The 16,962-nt window shown below is 37.3% G+C and overlaps 1 protein-coding gene across 1 annotated transcript in view; it reads left to right on the top strand.

Moving 5' to 3' along the window:
- LOC119084368 overlaps nucleotides 1-10,667 on the top strand; it is a 28,938-nt gene extending 18,271 nt beyond the window's left edge. The window contains exons 2-9 of the mRNA XM_037194317.1: nucleotides 4,636-5,585; nucleotides 6,900-7,224; nucleotides 7,293-7,504; nucleotides 7,570-8,063; nucleotides 8,121-8,250; nucleotides 8,315-8,567; nucleotides 8,642-8,856; nucleotides 8,923-10,667. Coding sequence (XP_037050212.1) covers nucleotides 5,413-5,585; nucleotides 6,900-7,224; nucleotides 7,293-7,504; nucleotides 7,570-8,063; nucleotides 8,121-8,250; nucleotides 8,315-8,567; nucleotides 8,642-8,856; nucleotides 8,923-9,580 — 2,460 coding nt within the window. The 5' untranslated portion in view covers nucleotides 4,636-5,412 and the 3' untranslated portion in view covers nucleotides 9,581-10,667. The remainder of the gene's footprint in view (nucleotides 1-4,635; nucleotides 5,586-6,899; nucleotides 7,225-7,292; nucleotides 7,505-7,569; nucleotides 8,064-8,120; nucleotides 8,251-8,314; nucleotides 8,568-8,641; nucleotides 8,857-8,922) is intronic.
- The last annotated feature ends 6,295 nt before the right edge of the window (nucleotides 10,668-16,962 follow it).

Below are 16,962 nucleotides of genomic sequence, written 5' to 3'. Positions count from 1 at the left end.
AGACCGACCCGTCCTACGATTCAGTTACGGCTCTGTGCATAACTTCTTCTTTGATCGAAATTCGAACTGTAAAAACTGTTCATTAATTTCAGTTTTTAATAAACAAATTTTTTGTATGGAGACTTGCCTTCTATACGTTCAATAAATCAATAAAAGTAAGAAATTCATTGTCTTTCACTCGCGCTCTCCAGTTACGCTGCAATTTTATTTTGTAAAATTGTCTACAATTAACTGCATTCAGAAGCACATTATACATAACTGTCTGTTCGGAAGATTGTAGGTAGGAGCAAATCGAACTGAATTTTCACCTACTTGTGTCAACGTAATATTAGAACGCGAATAGAATTTATAGTTTCTGATTGTTGATTTAATGAGTTACACAATATCGCCAACCCGTTTCCACTGATCACAGTACAGCTAAGAGATAAATTGCAATATGTTGCGTTTCATATATGGGTCAACTAGTTCGATGCAACTGTAAACTGAACATTTTGTTACATTTATTCTTCGTACGTTTTTTCATCTACTTCTCGCGTAGAAACTGTACAAAACAACACTCGTATTCAGGTTCCATGTCTCATATCTGCGAATTTATCGATTAATGAATGTAATCGCAATTTTGCCATTAAACCAAAGAAGAAATGAGAAGAACGAAAATAAAAAAAAACTTTAACTAAGTTACGGGTTCCATGATTGAATCTTACTAGTTTTGCTGCATGCTTTACCCGAGATGCAATTCTCGGTCACATTATCGAACATATGTTGATGCTGTTACTGATTCGCGATTGGATTATAGCATTTTAGAATGGAACGTTTAAAATTTACCATTACGTTACATATATCTCGCGGCGATGTTGCTATTATAATTCTTCGGTATAGTACATCGATGGTTAAGTAACTGTACCGTGTCCTTATACCTTGTGAAGAATGTTAGCAGCTCATAAAAACGTTCCGTATTCACACTCGTCTCGTCTCGTAATAGGGTGCAAAAATGTGAACTGTGGAAACTTCAAAGTAAGTGCAGTTTATGGTAGTCAAACCGCAGAGAAGTTGTATAATTATTGGTTGATCTTTGGAAGCAGATTACCGATATCGGCTTTCGAGCTGTAAATATTACCTGGCCGGTCTTCTTGTTTTTAAGCTTAATGAAAAAGAAGGGAAAAAATAGCAAGCACGAAGTTTGTCAAACCAAATCAAGCGCTGGCCAAGGTTTCCCGTCACTATTACAATCGTTATTTTTACGTTGTGCACATGGTTGCTAGGAATCTCGCGCCGCGTCATTCACAATAATTCACATTTTGACACATTTTGTATAAGGAAAATGTCACTTTGTGAGTAATTGTGAATGACGCGGCGCGAGATTCCTTTACACCTGTGCACATAAATCTTCTAACCATTATAGGACAATCCTTGGAGCAATTAGTGTTCTGCATACGAGAGGACTTTGAATCCCATAATGCTATTAGCAAAATATTTCACCCAAAGTGCAGATTTGGTTGAAAACAAAACACTTAAAAATACCGAAAGTCTTTTAAGAGAAGTGGGATGAACATAATTCCGAAAGTTTCGAAGTTTTCGAAAAATGTTCCACTTTTTCAACTTAGTTTGCTACCATCACTTCCCTGTAGCAATATTGTTTGGTCTTATTATGTACAGCATTTTTATACTATGATTAAGCGTGAAAATCCGTCTCTTATTACCAATGTGTATGCCAATGCGGAATAAATAATTCAATTTAAACCTTCAGCACACCTAGCTGTTCGTTCAGAATGCGATTGTAAAATTGGTTCCACATCAAACGAAAGACAAATCGATGAATAATTCCACGTTTCAACGTTTATCTGCAGTGTAAAAACAGAGAAAAATCTGGACCAAAAATGCGGTTTTCATTTTGCATATAGACAGTGCCGAACTGGCCCTTTGGGCATTCGGGCGATTCCCGAAGGGCCTTTTGATTTTTGTATGTATAAATGACGACGAAGGGCTTTTTGAAAAATTTCTCCATACAACGCCCGAAGGGCTTTTTTGAGCCAGTCCGGCACTGCATATAGATTACGGAAACAGTCAAAGCACCAAGCAGGGTAATAGAAAAAAATAAAGTAGGTAATTTTAACAGTGTCAAATGTCATTTTTTTCTTTCAATGAAAATATGATCACTGAAATGTACATTATTTTAACAAATAATCTAACATCACGTAACTGAATGTAAATTCTTTAATAACAGTTAAATGAAAACCCTTCGCAGTAACCACTGTTTCGTTTTCAAATTTGCCATGCGGCATCTCACGGCGACTCCTGTCTAATATAATGTAAATGGCAACTCGTACTAAAAACTACTCTATTTGACACCAAAAAATCTCTATTACCCTGCTAGGTGCTTTGAAATAGTAGTTTCCGCTTTCCGTGCCGGAAAAATTTATGAATTGTCACGACAATGTCAATGTCATATAAGAAAATTTTGATGCAATTATGCCCATTTTGACAAGAAATCAGGGCAAGATTTATTCATCAATGACGTCGATTCTTTGCAAGATACGCTACTTTGAAACGTAACCTGCCCTTTGTTTCGTTCATTCATTTGTTTGAGTTTTTTTTAATACGGAAGGTACGTCGGAAGGTACTTGAAGATTATGCTGATAACATAACCATTAAAAACTCGAAAACTGCTAATTTTCGTAAACTAATGGGTGTATGACCGATGAAAATGCCTCCACAAGAGGCAACTATTTTGGCTCATAGGATCGATTTTTATCGAACTATCAACGATTTAAATCTATTCGACCACATTACGTGAATTTCCGACTGTCAAAGTTTTTTTTTCTTGCTGTGTAAAATTGTAAAAAAGTACAATAAAAACGTGTCTCAACTGAATATTTCTATTGGAAAATATCAATTAGCGATTGGAGTTTCTCGAGCTTATGGAGTTTCGCGCATACGTGCTAAATTTAATTAAATTTATCGCAATCGAAATCAGAGCAGTGAAACATAACCTGAAACGACAAAAAGCAAAGCAACTGACAGCCCAAAATCTTCTTCGGAAAATGTTGTTCTTCGATGGGAAATGTTAACTCGAATACAAGAGTCCATCTTTTAAGCATTGCTTAAAGAAATAACATTATTTGGTTGCCGAACTCCTGTGGGACATCACGGCAAAACGACTGGAATCAACAACTGCTAAGATCGAAACCAAACATGAAACATTCGAATGGTATCCACGTCAATGAACACTTGGCAAACAATTTTGGAATGGGGAATTGTCTCGGTTGGATGGTTGATCGTTACGCTCATCATTTGGTTGCTGATTCCGAATGGACATCCCGGACTATTGTGAAAGTGGATTCACCAATCAATCGTTTTCTTTCCCACATCATGAACCGACCGATTATTTCTAGCCGACCGATTGCTTTGACTGGATTCTTGATCGTTGTGCTCATCATAATAGCTGCTGAACTCCGAATAGGACATCCCGGGCTGATGTAGTGTGATTCAATTGTTGGTCATTAGCAATCGTTTAATATGTTGCTTGCTGTGTTTAATGTTGGTAATCCGATTGTAAAATTTTTAATGATGTTTGTCGTTCAAACCATACGATAAATAAATTAAAAAATGTTCGAGAATCTTTATTGGTTGCTTTATTGCTGTCTTCAAACGCTGGAAATAACATAAGAATCGTTCCAGTTATTTAAATACAAGGCCAAAAACACGCGAGAAATGCGATCGACAATTATGCTGAGTTTTCCATTGTAATCCCATATTCATCACATGCTAAACAATGGAAACTCCACCATAATTTGTGATCCCATCAACGCAAAATCCGTCAGCCTTAAATAATTTCTTCATTTAGTTCAGAAATCTGTAGCTAGAAAGAGCAATCGTCGTTTCATCTTAATAAAAGGTAGCTGTAGGCAGGTTCACTGAAAAATATCATCGAACATGCCAAGGTATAGCTGAAACAGAGAGAGAGGCATTTTAAGATAGAAAATGGCCAAATTCAACCAAGGTGACAATTTTCCATCCCGTAGACGGTAAAGTGAAATAGTTATTTGTTTACCGAGGGAAGAAATATGAAATTTCAGTAAGAGCAATTTCGCTCGACTTGCAACGTTTTTCATGCGTGCATGTTGTGTTTTGCCGTTTTTTTTTCACGAAACCAAAACATCGATTTGCCATACCATTTTCGAAAACATAAACAAAGTGACAGTTTGAATGAGAAAAGTTCTATTTTCTCCCCATGATGGGAGAGAAAGTGCTGCACTATTCTCACTAGAAATGTCATTTCTCCTATTGAGGAGAGAAAATAAGGCACAAAGTGCCCACGAAAAATTATTTTAATCAATGATTCTCGTCGGTGTGCATATAGTTACAATAATGTTCGCATGAAAAGCTTCAAAATATGCAGATAAAATTAGCGTATACGTAAAAACATTTCCTATTTTCAATTACACTATCTCGCCGATATTTCCATCATAAAAATTACATTTTTTTGCGATCCGCTCGTTATAATAAAATAATCATATACAGACAGCATCCAATCCAATCGAAGAAATGTTTTTTTTCTTATTTAACAAATTATGAATTCATTCCGAATTATGTTTAATAAACAATACCGTTCTCGATATTTGAATTTTTTTTCAGATGTAACATCTTTATTATGAACCGGTAATCAGCTCAGCTTTAGAGAAGATAATGGTTAACAGAAGTGTTCTCATCAACAACCACAATTTAAACGTTGGAGTGTAAAAAAAAGTTGCTTTTTCTTCTCTTCCACTCTTAAACCATAAAGTTAAACTCATGGAAGTGTGAATGATGGATCTGTATACACCGAAAGTAAATTAATCAATTTGTAAATAAATAAAAGCGAGGCATCAACAACAATTTAATAAATCAAAGAGCATTTTCGAATCCACTATACACACACACGTTACTTGACTATTTTATGGTATGTGGATTGTGTGTTAGATGTAAAATCCATGTTGACGCATGAATGACCGTTAACACTCGAAACCATTCAGTTCGAGTACGAGAAATGCTTGCCAATTGAGATTTCGGTGGAAGATGAGCAGACAAAACTTTTTTTTCATGTTTCCAATTGTGAATTGAGTGATCTTCGTTATACGAAAAATTATTTACGAAAAAAATTAAAAACAAATTAAACACCTCATTTGGTATTACAACCGCAGAACCGTTAGATTATTTCGTTGATTGTATGAACTCATCATTTAATAAATAATACCAAAAAGTGATCGAATGAACTGTTGGCATGACACGCGTGTTATTTAACAATAATTAAAAATTCAAAAAAAAAAACATTTTTTTCGCCTTATATTCTGAGTGACTCACTAGTTCAATAAAAACCTTATAATTGATTGGCTGGATGATTGGTCGAATGCAGGATGATTTTATTCCGTCAAAATGGTAACGTGCAATATCGATTCGAATGCAAAAATGAATAGACAACGACGAGGTAGAACATCTAGCAATTCATCGGGATTCCGTTTGCTGGACGATCAATGTGACACCGTTTCGAGTGTCAGCCGAAATTCCATTTACAAGCAGAAAATCGATTCAATGTTTGACGACTCAAGGTAAGAAAATTTTAATGGAATCAGATTAATCGTGTTATCAGTCAAGCTTGGATGTGGCTTGAGACTTGAAAGTATTTCAGACGCTACATTACAGAAAGGATAGTAATAAGTCATTTCACCTTTGAATGCTTTGCTAAAACACAGTGACATTATAATGCTTAGGTCGTAAATGAGCATCATCTGCTTATTGATGAACATATTTGATTCCGGGCAAAAATATGCCACTAAGTGTTACTATTCTTTAGCAAAAATCACTTACAGCATTGAATTTATGATGGAATCTCAGGAACTAATCTGCTGGAATTTTAAGAACCAACATGCTACCACCTCAACATTCCTAAAAGTCAAGAATGTAACCCAAAAAAACCCTCACAAATCCTTGAAACTCCTTGAATTCTAGAAATGGTAAGATGGTGAACCATGTGGGGAATTTCGGGAATCAAAACCGTGTACCTCAATCATCCCAAATATCCAGAAGAATCCAGAAAGGCCTCACAAATTCTTCAAAATGTGAGTTGCTGCAATTTTGGGAACCAACATGCTACCTCATCAATATTCTTAAAAATCCAAAAGATAGCCCAAGAAACTTCACAAATCCTTCAAACTTCTTGAATTTTAGAAATGAGAAGATGGTGGAGCATGTGACGTGCTGCAATTTCGGGAACCAACATAAATATTCCCAAAAGTCAAGAAGTGAGCCCAAAAAGGCCTCAGAAATCCTTCAAATTCCTGTAAATCTAGAACTAGGAAGATGGTGTAGGATGCTGGGTATTTTGGGAACCAACATACTCCCACATGAATAATCACAAAATTTCAGAATTGAACCCAGAAAAACCTTAGAAATCCTTCGAAATCCTAAAGCTCTAGAACTGGGAAGATGGTGGACCATGAGTAGTGGTTACAAAATCGGTTTAAAACTCTCGAGTTTCGGCTGCTAGGAATTTCGCGCCGAATCATTCACGATAATTGACACATTTTGTATAAGGAAAATGTCACTTTATGGGTTATTGTGAATGACACAGCGCGAAATTCCTCAACACCACCTCCACCAGCCTGTCAAAGTAGTACCTTTTCAGCATCTTCAAAGCTAAGACTCAAATGCGATGCACAGAACAATAACTCTTAGAACAGTGATGTGATTCTCAAGTGAAATTTCTAAGAGATGAAATTTTAAAGTCAATATTTGCAGTCGTCAATCACTCTAGAAACGTCTGCTTGGACAGACTTAAAAAATCCGAAATCAGTAAACTGACAACGAACGGTTATCCGCCTACATTTCACACATAACACACACAATTCGCTTTCATCTTCCAGGTCGATAATAAGCCAACACCTCGATGACCGAAATTCCGTACGTTCCGATCGAAAGAGCAATTCGAATCGGGGCAGTTCAGTTCGATCATCACGATACAACTACAGAAGCCAGCTGCAAAATGTTATCGAAGACGATGTTCAACGAGTTAGCAATACTGTTCAAGCTCAAATTGAACGAATGTTCACCGATGTTGTCAAGGATACGACGTCGTGCAGTTTTCCGGTAAAATGTTTGGGCTCACTACCACTGCGCGACAAAGTCACAAGTTTGGTTGGTTTGCAGGAGCCACTGCGAAAATTGTATTTAAGCGGTGCTGGACATGGCGTAAGTGTTGATTTCGATGGCGATGGGTTCTGGAAGAATTGAAAAATTGAATTTGTTTTGTTCCGAAGGTTCAGAATGCGGGTACCTTGGATATATGTGCAAGTGGCATGCGCGTAAAGTTGAGTAACAGTCAAGACATGCAAATGACTCCTTTTCATCACATTGCTGTGTGGTCAGCTGTTAAATTTATCGTCTCTGCTGCTGAAGGTGGTGCTGCATTTTTGCCACTTATTACCGATCCGGAAAACATTGATAAAAGTTCCCTGTTCAGTCCGTTGAGGTAAGTGACGCAGGTTTGTTCGATCTGTTAGATTCCGTTTTGAACACATTCCTTTCTTCAACTAGTGCCGCCGACAGACGAAGATTATCCTCCAGTCTGCATGCACCGATTTTTGCTGTGGTAATGCGTTCAATAAAGGTTCAACGCCAGCTGGAGTGTCATGCGTACGTTTGCCAAACGCCAGAAGATGCAATTGTGATAGCTGCAACTTTGTATCAAAGTTTAATGGCCCATATGGGCAATAGTCAGAATCAAAAGCCTCGTAAGCCTCGTAATCAGAATGGCGTTAGTTGCATTAGCATCGCAAGTAGCTCCGTGACCAATGGCCGTTACAATGAGAGTTTATCGAAAATCATTCAAAATAAGCTCGAAGTGCCCAGACACAAACCGCCACCAGTGCCATCGAGGCCACCACGCAAAAAACGAAGCGCTACGAGCTCGTTAAGTGGTGAAAGTGATGTGATAAGGGAAGCCCATATTCAGACCTCGACCGATGAACGAAAGAAAAAAAGCCATAAAACGAGACGTGCACCGCCAGTACCTGGCACACAGCAGAAAGGTGAGTGAGAAGAAATTTTCGAAATGGCTTGATGTCCAATCGAACTTGCATTTTCAGACCAAGCAGTGGGTGATATTTTGACAAGGGTTGCAATTCCACGGTCCGGAAGTTTCCTAAACACAAGTGGCCTAACTCGCTACAAGTCCAGAGCAACTCGACGACCGTCGAAACCAGGCGGAGGTGGAGGGTAACGCAAGACCAACGAATTTCGCTAAAAAAATTTGAATTCAAATCTTTGAAATTGTGTTTAGTAGATCGCCGCTGGGTTTCAGTGAACTGTTCAACGAATTCCGTTTGCAGGAGAATCTCCATTCGCTGGACGATATTCTGAACGCTATAATCAATTCGGATGGCATGTCCTTCAATGACCTGAAACCGATCTACAAGGAATTTCTGCTGAAACTCGCTGTGACTCTGACAAAGGACGAACTATATCAGAGATCAAAAAGCATAATGCGTCGACAGAAGAAGAAGAAGTTGCGACGCAAGAAAAGTATGGCGCTGGTAAGTTTTGCTGCTGATTCATTATTGTTGTGATTTTTGTGACATTCGTCTTTTCCTTCTTTTTCAAACAACAGACGCATCGCAAGGGATTGATCTTGGGCTCGAAGTCGCTAAAGAAAGTTTTTAGTAAATTTCGGAGCAAAAATGTTCCCGCCAAATATTCGAAAAACTTAGGCGACAATTTGAGTAAAAACAACAAAATCGATCACACCGGCACTAGTAGCTCAGATGTATCCGAACCTCGCCTGGAACATACACTGAATCAACAGAACCGAAACAGCTCTAGCGGGTAAGACTGAGACCATGTGGCGTGACCATTCCTCCTAATTTCTAATCAATTTTCTTTGGGTCTCAGATACGTGTCTTGCTCTGAATGCAGTTACGATTCAGAAGCTTGTACATGCACATCAGCTGATCGGTGCTACTGTAGCCTGGGCGCTGACCACGAGAACGTTAATTCAAAATTGGCCAAGCCAACTAATCGAGACTCACTGTTTTCATGCAATACGGAGGACAAATGTTATTGCTCAATCAGCGAAAGTAATTGCAACGAATCGGATACGACGTGGTGCGATTCGGACAGTTGCATCAGTGCGAGTAAATGTTATTGCAAGGGCCACAAAGATGTAACGATTCGTCGGCTTGCGTACAAAAAGGACAATTTGGCACTGGATTACGAACTGTTTACGGTCGGTGGAGGTGGTGGTAAGCATGTGGAGGCGCACGAAGCGTTAAGTGTTAAGAAAAGTGTAGAGATGGCAGCACTTTTCGCAGATGTTCGACTGAGTCAAACTACAGACATAACTAATATGGTGAAAAATCACAACAATCGGAAGAAATGCGAGAAGGTGGCGAACAAGAAGGGTAGTGTTAAGTCGAATAGCTCGGAAGTTGTGCTACGGAAGAAGAACGTTGAGCACTTCAACAAATTTGGTAAAAATGAGGAAATTTATCAAGCTCTACCGAGACCGGTTAGCGCAACGCTAGAGGATTCGTTAGGATATTTGCCATAAATTTTTCATTTTTCGTCAGACGAATTCGGAGTGACAGAAACGGTTCTCAATAACCGAATCTCTGTGACTGTTCAGGCTCGCAGAGACGAAGCAGATAGTTAAGGAGCTGCAGTTACATTTTAGAAATAATTTACTTAGAGTTACGTCATAGTGTAGGCTGCCTTGGTAATAATGTCAGGGCAGCATTCATTGACTGGTTTTATGTAGAAAGAGTTGACTTTGCGCAAGAGACAGCTCACTCGTTCCACCATCTGTGAAATGTGTCGACTTCAGGATTATTACGAAATCAAGTAATTGATTCCACAAATTCCACAGTCAAACAAATTCACACGTGTGAACTTACTCCGCGCACTCGCACCGCTTAGTTCTCTGTTTACACATAACAGTCCCTTCAAACAATGGGAAAGATATTTTTATCGTTTCCACAAACCACGGCAGAGTAAAAGTTAACCTGACAGGAGCGGTTCATTATTGAAACGTCAAAGGAGGGACCTAATGCGCTCCTGCCTGGGTTACTTTTACTCTGCCGTGCACAAACTGGTCAAGTAAACGGCGTAGGTGCGTGGAGGCCTTTAACCTAAGTATCTTGCTGAGAGAATTAATTCTTTACAAATTTCGAAATCAGTTTGAGCGGAAAGCTTTCTAATCCTTCTATAGATCACATAAAATACGAAACTTTCATTTTCGGTCAAACTCACCCGGTAATCTCGTTCGTCCTATTTATTTGGATTTATTGTCAACGTTCGAATCAGGAGCAAGAAAATCGTTCAATTCAAATACATTCTCTACGTCCTTGGTACATGTTCTTTTTTCCAAACCCTCTGCATTGTGGTGATCTGACGTTCTCGGTAGAGTTTACAGTGAACCCTTTCCCCTTTCGCGAAAATATAAATTTTTATTGGTTATGGGACCGTCAGTTTTTATAATGGGAATATTTTCTATTTTTTTTGGGGTCAGGTGATTGGATAGATGTTAAGACTTTAAATTTGTAAGATTTTATGTCGATCGATATTAAGACAAAGACTTAAAGTTAACTGTGCAATATTTTTGAAAAGCTGTGTAATTTATCATACAAATAAATATATTTACAAAATAACAACATTTCAAAGGCTCAATAAACTCTACAATCGAATAGAACACAGATGCGAAACCCTTCGAAACAATACGATTTACTCATACTTACCTCATACTAATTTACTCCTCTCAGCCAAGAGTACAACCAAGGTTCTGAAAGAACAGGTTAGGGCACTTCTGAGTTGATCAGGGAGACTGTGGTCTTCGTTGGTTTCTTAGTCTGTTCTAGAATCTTGAATACAACATGACAGTAAAGAGGAGTACGTGGAAAATCACTTGAACTAATTCGTCCACTCTCTCATAGAGGTGGCGTTACATCGATAAGTTACCTGGTAGAAATCTGATTGCTGGCAGTCTATACATCTCACACAGTAAGGCCGAAAACACACTAGCAATTTGCGTTTTTAGGCTGCCTCTTTCATTGTGATCCGATATTCACTACGCTACTCCATATAAAATCTCAAAAACTTACTTGTGTTTCACAAAATATTACCTCCTCCACACTATAATCTACCTTGGACAATCCAGTATTATGTTGATCCCATGAACAAAAAATTGCCAAAGATCTCAGGAATTTAATCGTTTGGCAATTCATACAACAATAATTTATGACAGTTAGATGCATCGCGCTAAGTTAGAGTAATAGTTATACACCTACGATAGAACCCAATCCAATAAACTGAAAATAATTTGATTACCTGATTTGAACGATTAATTTTAGGTAATTTCGCGAACTGTGGCATGAACGAAGTGGCTAACTTGGAGACGGGTACTGCCGATTTTTCAAAATCTGTCGATTTATCTTGAACGATGAGTGGTCAAAATAATATGAAAATGGATGCGTTAGAATCCGTTTTTAAAATCGTTATTTCCTCCGAGGTGACATTTTAAACCATACCTATGGGTGATTTAATCATTGGTTAGATAGTTGTTCTTTAACTTTCGCAATCATTTAAATCAAAGCACTCCAACAACAAACAACAGATCTAACAGGTTTTATGAACTGTCATTTGGCCTCTTATTTTGAATGAAACGTCCGTAACGCAGTGGCTTATACCAACATAAAAAAACTGAATTATATGAGAATTTTGGACTAAAGCGCCGTGGAGGGCACTTATTTAAATTCTATTCTTTTGCCTGTTCTTGGAGTGCGATGTTCAAATGCACGAAAATTCTACAACAGAAGCTCAAAAATACTGACAATACATATATATGTCAATATTTTTGTTATAGTGTCTCTGTCATCCTAATGTTTCTTTAAGTTTTCGCTTAACTAGCACAAACTGCTCGGTTGTTACTTTACACTTGGACAACATCAACCAACCAAGCCAACCTACATGATCGGTAATATAAAATTTGTCGAAAACCCCAACAGTATACAGCCTTAAGTTAACTTGAAGACACTGACCAATACTCTCTCTAGCAAAGAAACTACTTTTATTAACGTTTGTAAAAGTCTGCTAGTTGTTTAAGATTCTTGAGTCTGTTCACTTTAAGCGTTATGAAGAAGCATAATTTCTCAAACCTATTTGCTAGGAAGGGTATTGCACTGCTGTTTTTAATCAAAGCTGACACACAGTCAGCTGGTTTACTCTACAACAATGACTAATTTTAGAAATTTAATTCTTAAAAACGTCTCCACAGTTAACCAGCAAATGAGATGTGTCCTTTGCACCAACGAAAATACCAAGAACCCATAAATAACATGGACGGACATTCTTTGCGTAACACACACGATACCTTTATTCAAATTACTCAGAGCATAGCAAACATATCTACCAACAACTAACAAGATTTAACCCACCATATCCACACCTCCATCACGTATAATTCCATCACTTAAATTCAATTATGCAAACAGATAAATTAGACGAAATCCTATTTGTGCCTCGGTGACGACGACACCTCTACCAAATAAGTGCTCTATTTTGCACCGAAATTGGAATGCTTCGAATAAACTCTTTGTTTATCGATTTGTTATATTCTGTTTCGTTTGTTGATCTAATTAAAGTTAAAGAGGATTATGTGTGTGTGTGCGCATCGAATGTTAATTAACTGTCATGAATACAATTATCGCAAATAGCTTCCGCGCTTCCCCTATTGACAAACAAATGAATGTAAAAAAAAACACCTTTCGTGATTATATTTGTTCATTGAATAAACAACAGACGCAGCAGTTTCGAAAATTTGGTATGATTGAAAATTGTTTACTATCCGCTGCGTCGTTGGTTCGTAAGTTTTGGTAGCGCTGAAGCTGTTAAATTTCAACAGAAAGACGAAAAATACCGATTCCAAAACATATGACCTGAAAGTGTACGGCAAAGTGCTCAGAAAATTGAATCTACGCCTAGTCTTCTCTCACTTAAACTACATTGTGTTCATTCCATAAAGTCAACTGCTCCTATCTGGGTCACTAATTTGACTTTCGAAAAATTGACCACTGCTGCCTGCCATTATGTATTGATCAACTTAGATCTCTCTTGGAAATGACCACGTCAGGATATTTCAATCAGAAATTGTGATTGTGGGTGTCGTACAATGTCATCTAGAAATAATTTCTGATCAAAATCAGACGCACAACATTGACCACTACAGTGACCTAGCATATCATTTTATTTTTATTCCTGTTGCCACTGAAACGTCTGGAGTGTTTGGTGATATTGGTTTGAAATTCATTAAACAAATTGGCAGCAAAATTGCAGAGGTTACAAATGAAAAACGTTCAACGTCATATCTTATACAACGTTTAAGTGCAGCCATCCAAAAAGCGTCATACATGGGAACAATACCTCCATCCAAGAATTCGAAAGAAATATTTTATTTATAAAATCAATTATGTAAATCTGTGCCTAGCTTACTCATATGACATTCCCAACATTCTAGCCAATAAATTTATATGAGGACCAAAAAAAATCAATCAAGTAAGTAGTGTGAACAGTAGGTTCTACGTATCACTCAACTAACAATATCTGAATTGACTCAAAGGACACTACAAACTGAACATGAAACAAGAAACCACAAGCTCTCTTATATGAGGGAAATGCGGCCAGCTAGTGAGCGTCCAACACTTGCTATGTGAATGCCCGACCTACGAGCCTATAACTCTGGGCGGGTATATAAATGTTGTGATTAAATGCAGTGAAAAAGAATGTATCAGAAACTCAAAACCACTTTAAGCCACAGAAGTAGCAAACTTCTTCATATCGCTTATGATTCGACAGATGTGTGTAGAACAGTATGACTTACCTTTCTCATAGATGTGTAACAGAAAATAAATGTTACTTCTTGAAAGCCATTCTTTTGAATGGCACTAATTTCACCACTAGAGAGTAAATGCAATTCACTTCTGATTCGACTATAATTTTAAACTCAAATCCAACCAATCCCAACAAGATTTCAGTCTTGCTCCACTTGTGTGCTTGTGTTACAATAATACTACAATCAGTTGATAAATAAATAAATTGGCGGCGGTATCATTGTTGAACAAATCCATAGGAAAATGGTATTTGATATGAAACCTTTTCCAAAAACAACATCCTAAGTAAATAATTTTTTTTTTCGATTACATATTTTCCATCAGATTTACTCTGAATAACTGATAACCATATCCTTACCGCATCATATAATATGAGTTAAGAAATTATATTTATCTCCCATGCCTCCTGCCTTCCGTTGAATTATACTGGTTTTTGGTTGGATTCGAAACTGGCAAAGGAAGTAAATTGTAAAGCTAAATCGCTCTCTGAATTGAGTTCAAAATGTCATTCCGATTAAATCGACCTGAATTTGATTCGCATATTTTGTTGTTTGAAAGAATGGCATAATAGTGGAGGGGGAAAAAGGCAAAGAAAGGCCTATTCTACCAATCAGATTACAAAAAGGCGAGTAGATCAAGTCAGACATTTTGGTGACCATTGAACCTTTGTAAGGGTGAGGTTGTGTTGGCTTCTCTGTGGATGACGATTGACATTTTGAACGGCCTTGGAAGAAACCTATTGAGGAGAGAAAATTTATGCTAACAAGTAGAGAGAGAGATGAGTCATGCAAAAATGGCGTCCACATTTTTTATACATCATTTTCATGACCTTGTAAACGTCAGACCCGATCCCAGCTGTCAGACATGTCGAAAAATATCGAATGAAAAACCAGTAAATTGAACGCAGTTAAAGTCAATTAATTGAGGTTAAGGACTACTTGACGAAAAATTAAGTGGGGTTACGTTGACGAGTACAGTATAATGAAAATGTTCTATAGAGTGTTCCAGTTCGAATATTGGAACAGCTTTCAAAAATGGATGCCGTGGTACGCAGCTGTCCAAAGCCAAAACAAAGCAAAAGAGGACAAAATAAAATTTTTGTTTTGAGTGTTTTCCTGTTTTAAAGCTGAAAACATTTCAAACAACTTTGTCCCCGCAGCATCCCATATAAAAAATTGCAAAAGTGAATACGAAACTATTTGTTTCTATTGTGTCCCCGCGGCATAAAAGTGAACAACTTCCGAAATGGAACACTCCATTGTGGCGATATTTTCCAAAAGAAATATTTTCGAGAACATCTGATAGAAGAAGAAATTCGAGGCCAATACAGATTTAGATTGGTTTTTACAAAATACAATTTTAACACCAAGCCTTTTATCCGATTTACTAGTGCGAATAATTAAATCTTTGGATATTGCAATTATATACCAAACTGAATTGATGAATTGTAATACGCTCAGCTGTTAAGCGAATTTTTATCAGGTGGCTTTTATTCTAAAATCGATTTCAAATAATTACATTTCTATTGAAATAGAGTTTCCAACATGTGTTATTTCTACTGTATCTACCAGTATATTTATTTATAAGAATGTCTACTCCGATGAAAATATTCAGTCTTTGAGTCAGACAGTTTAGATTGTAAGAAATTTCATTTACGAACCTATGAAACGCTGACAGAAAAGCTGTGCGGACCCTAACATTATTAAAATTACTAATAACTTTAGAGATAATTACAAATTTTTTGTAATTATCTCTAAAGTTAATTCGATTGGAAGTTGATTAACGAAGCAAGTGAAACGTTTGTTTAACGATGTAGAGCTTTCAGTAGGAGACTGCGAAGTATGTAATGCAGATAAAATCCGAGCGAAAATGGTCGATCATTGAAATAAATCTGCTACTGTTGAGGAAACCCTATTAAATCTCATTTCGTTAAGATTACTTCTCTATTTCTCCTAGCACTCTACTAGACAGTAGAAGTGAGTAAAGCGTATAAAAAACTAGCTTCTCATTCGTTATTCTACAAAACCCAGAGAAATGGTAATATAAGTTGGTACGCCTGTGGCGAGATAGAAGGAGCATTTCGAAAAAATTGCCACCTCTCTTGAGAGAATTCGTATGTAATTCTCTCCCATACCGTACACAATTTTTGACCTCAGATTCCAGTTTTTAACCTAAGATTCCTTCTATCTCGCCACAGGCGGACTTATCATTTCTCTGCGTTTTCCACGACAAAGTTTCATCTGAGATGAGAAAATGACTGTTTTCTCACCTCTGTTGTGAAAATTAGGTTTTCATTCAGGCGGACCAAAAACCTCACATTCTGTCACGCAACAGAGAGCCAAAATAACTTTTTCTCTCACCTTCTCTTTCACTTTTCGTACAAGTGACATCATTTTTCGTTTTACAGTGGCATCGCTTTTCGTTCCCACTCACGTCACTTTTTGCGTATTGCTGGGGATTTTATGCAATTGTTACAGAGGCGCCGACTTCTTTTTACGTATAGTGTTGCCCAAAAAAGTCGCTTTTTTGTATGATCGAAAATTGATGTTTTATTAATTAATGCTTTTGTAAAATTTAATTATCGATAAACAGCCGTGTCCTGGGCACTTTTGAACATTGGGCGAAACTTCTTTATAAGAACCATAAGCTTTGTAAAGAATAAAAGATAATTGCGAGCGTAGCGAGCGTTTTTTTTCTTGATTGTGCTGCCAGTGTAAATTCGGATGAAGATAAAGTTCGTTTCAATACGGTCACTCAAAAACTTTGCTAACGCTCTTGTTTCATAAACATTCACACTTGAATACATATACTCACACACACATTCAAATTTGTCATGTAATGACTCACTTACTTTCCTAATGTTGTAACATACTCTTACAAAACTAGAACAGCGATAAAAAGATGTTAGTCGAGTTATCGTGTGGAACCGAAGGATTTCTTTTAAATTATGTAGCATTCCGAGAAAGTAGTGAAGCTAACGTTGGAATTGTTCTTAAAGTGAAATGCCACGCAGCGAGAATTTTTGACTTACATGCTCGTTTCCTTCTACAGT

This window comes from Bradysia coprophila, unplaced genomic scaffold, assembly GCF_014529535.1.
Source record: "Bradysia coprophila strain Holo2 unplaced genomic scaffold, BU_Bcop_v1 contig_732, whole genome shotgun sequence".
Lineage (NCBI taxonomy): Eukaryota > Metazoa > Arthropoda > Insecta > Diptera > Sciaridae > Bradysia > Bradysia coprophila.
This window is presented reverse-complemented; position numbering and strand designations above follow the sequence as displayed.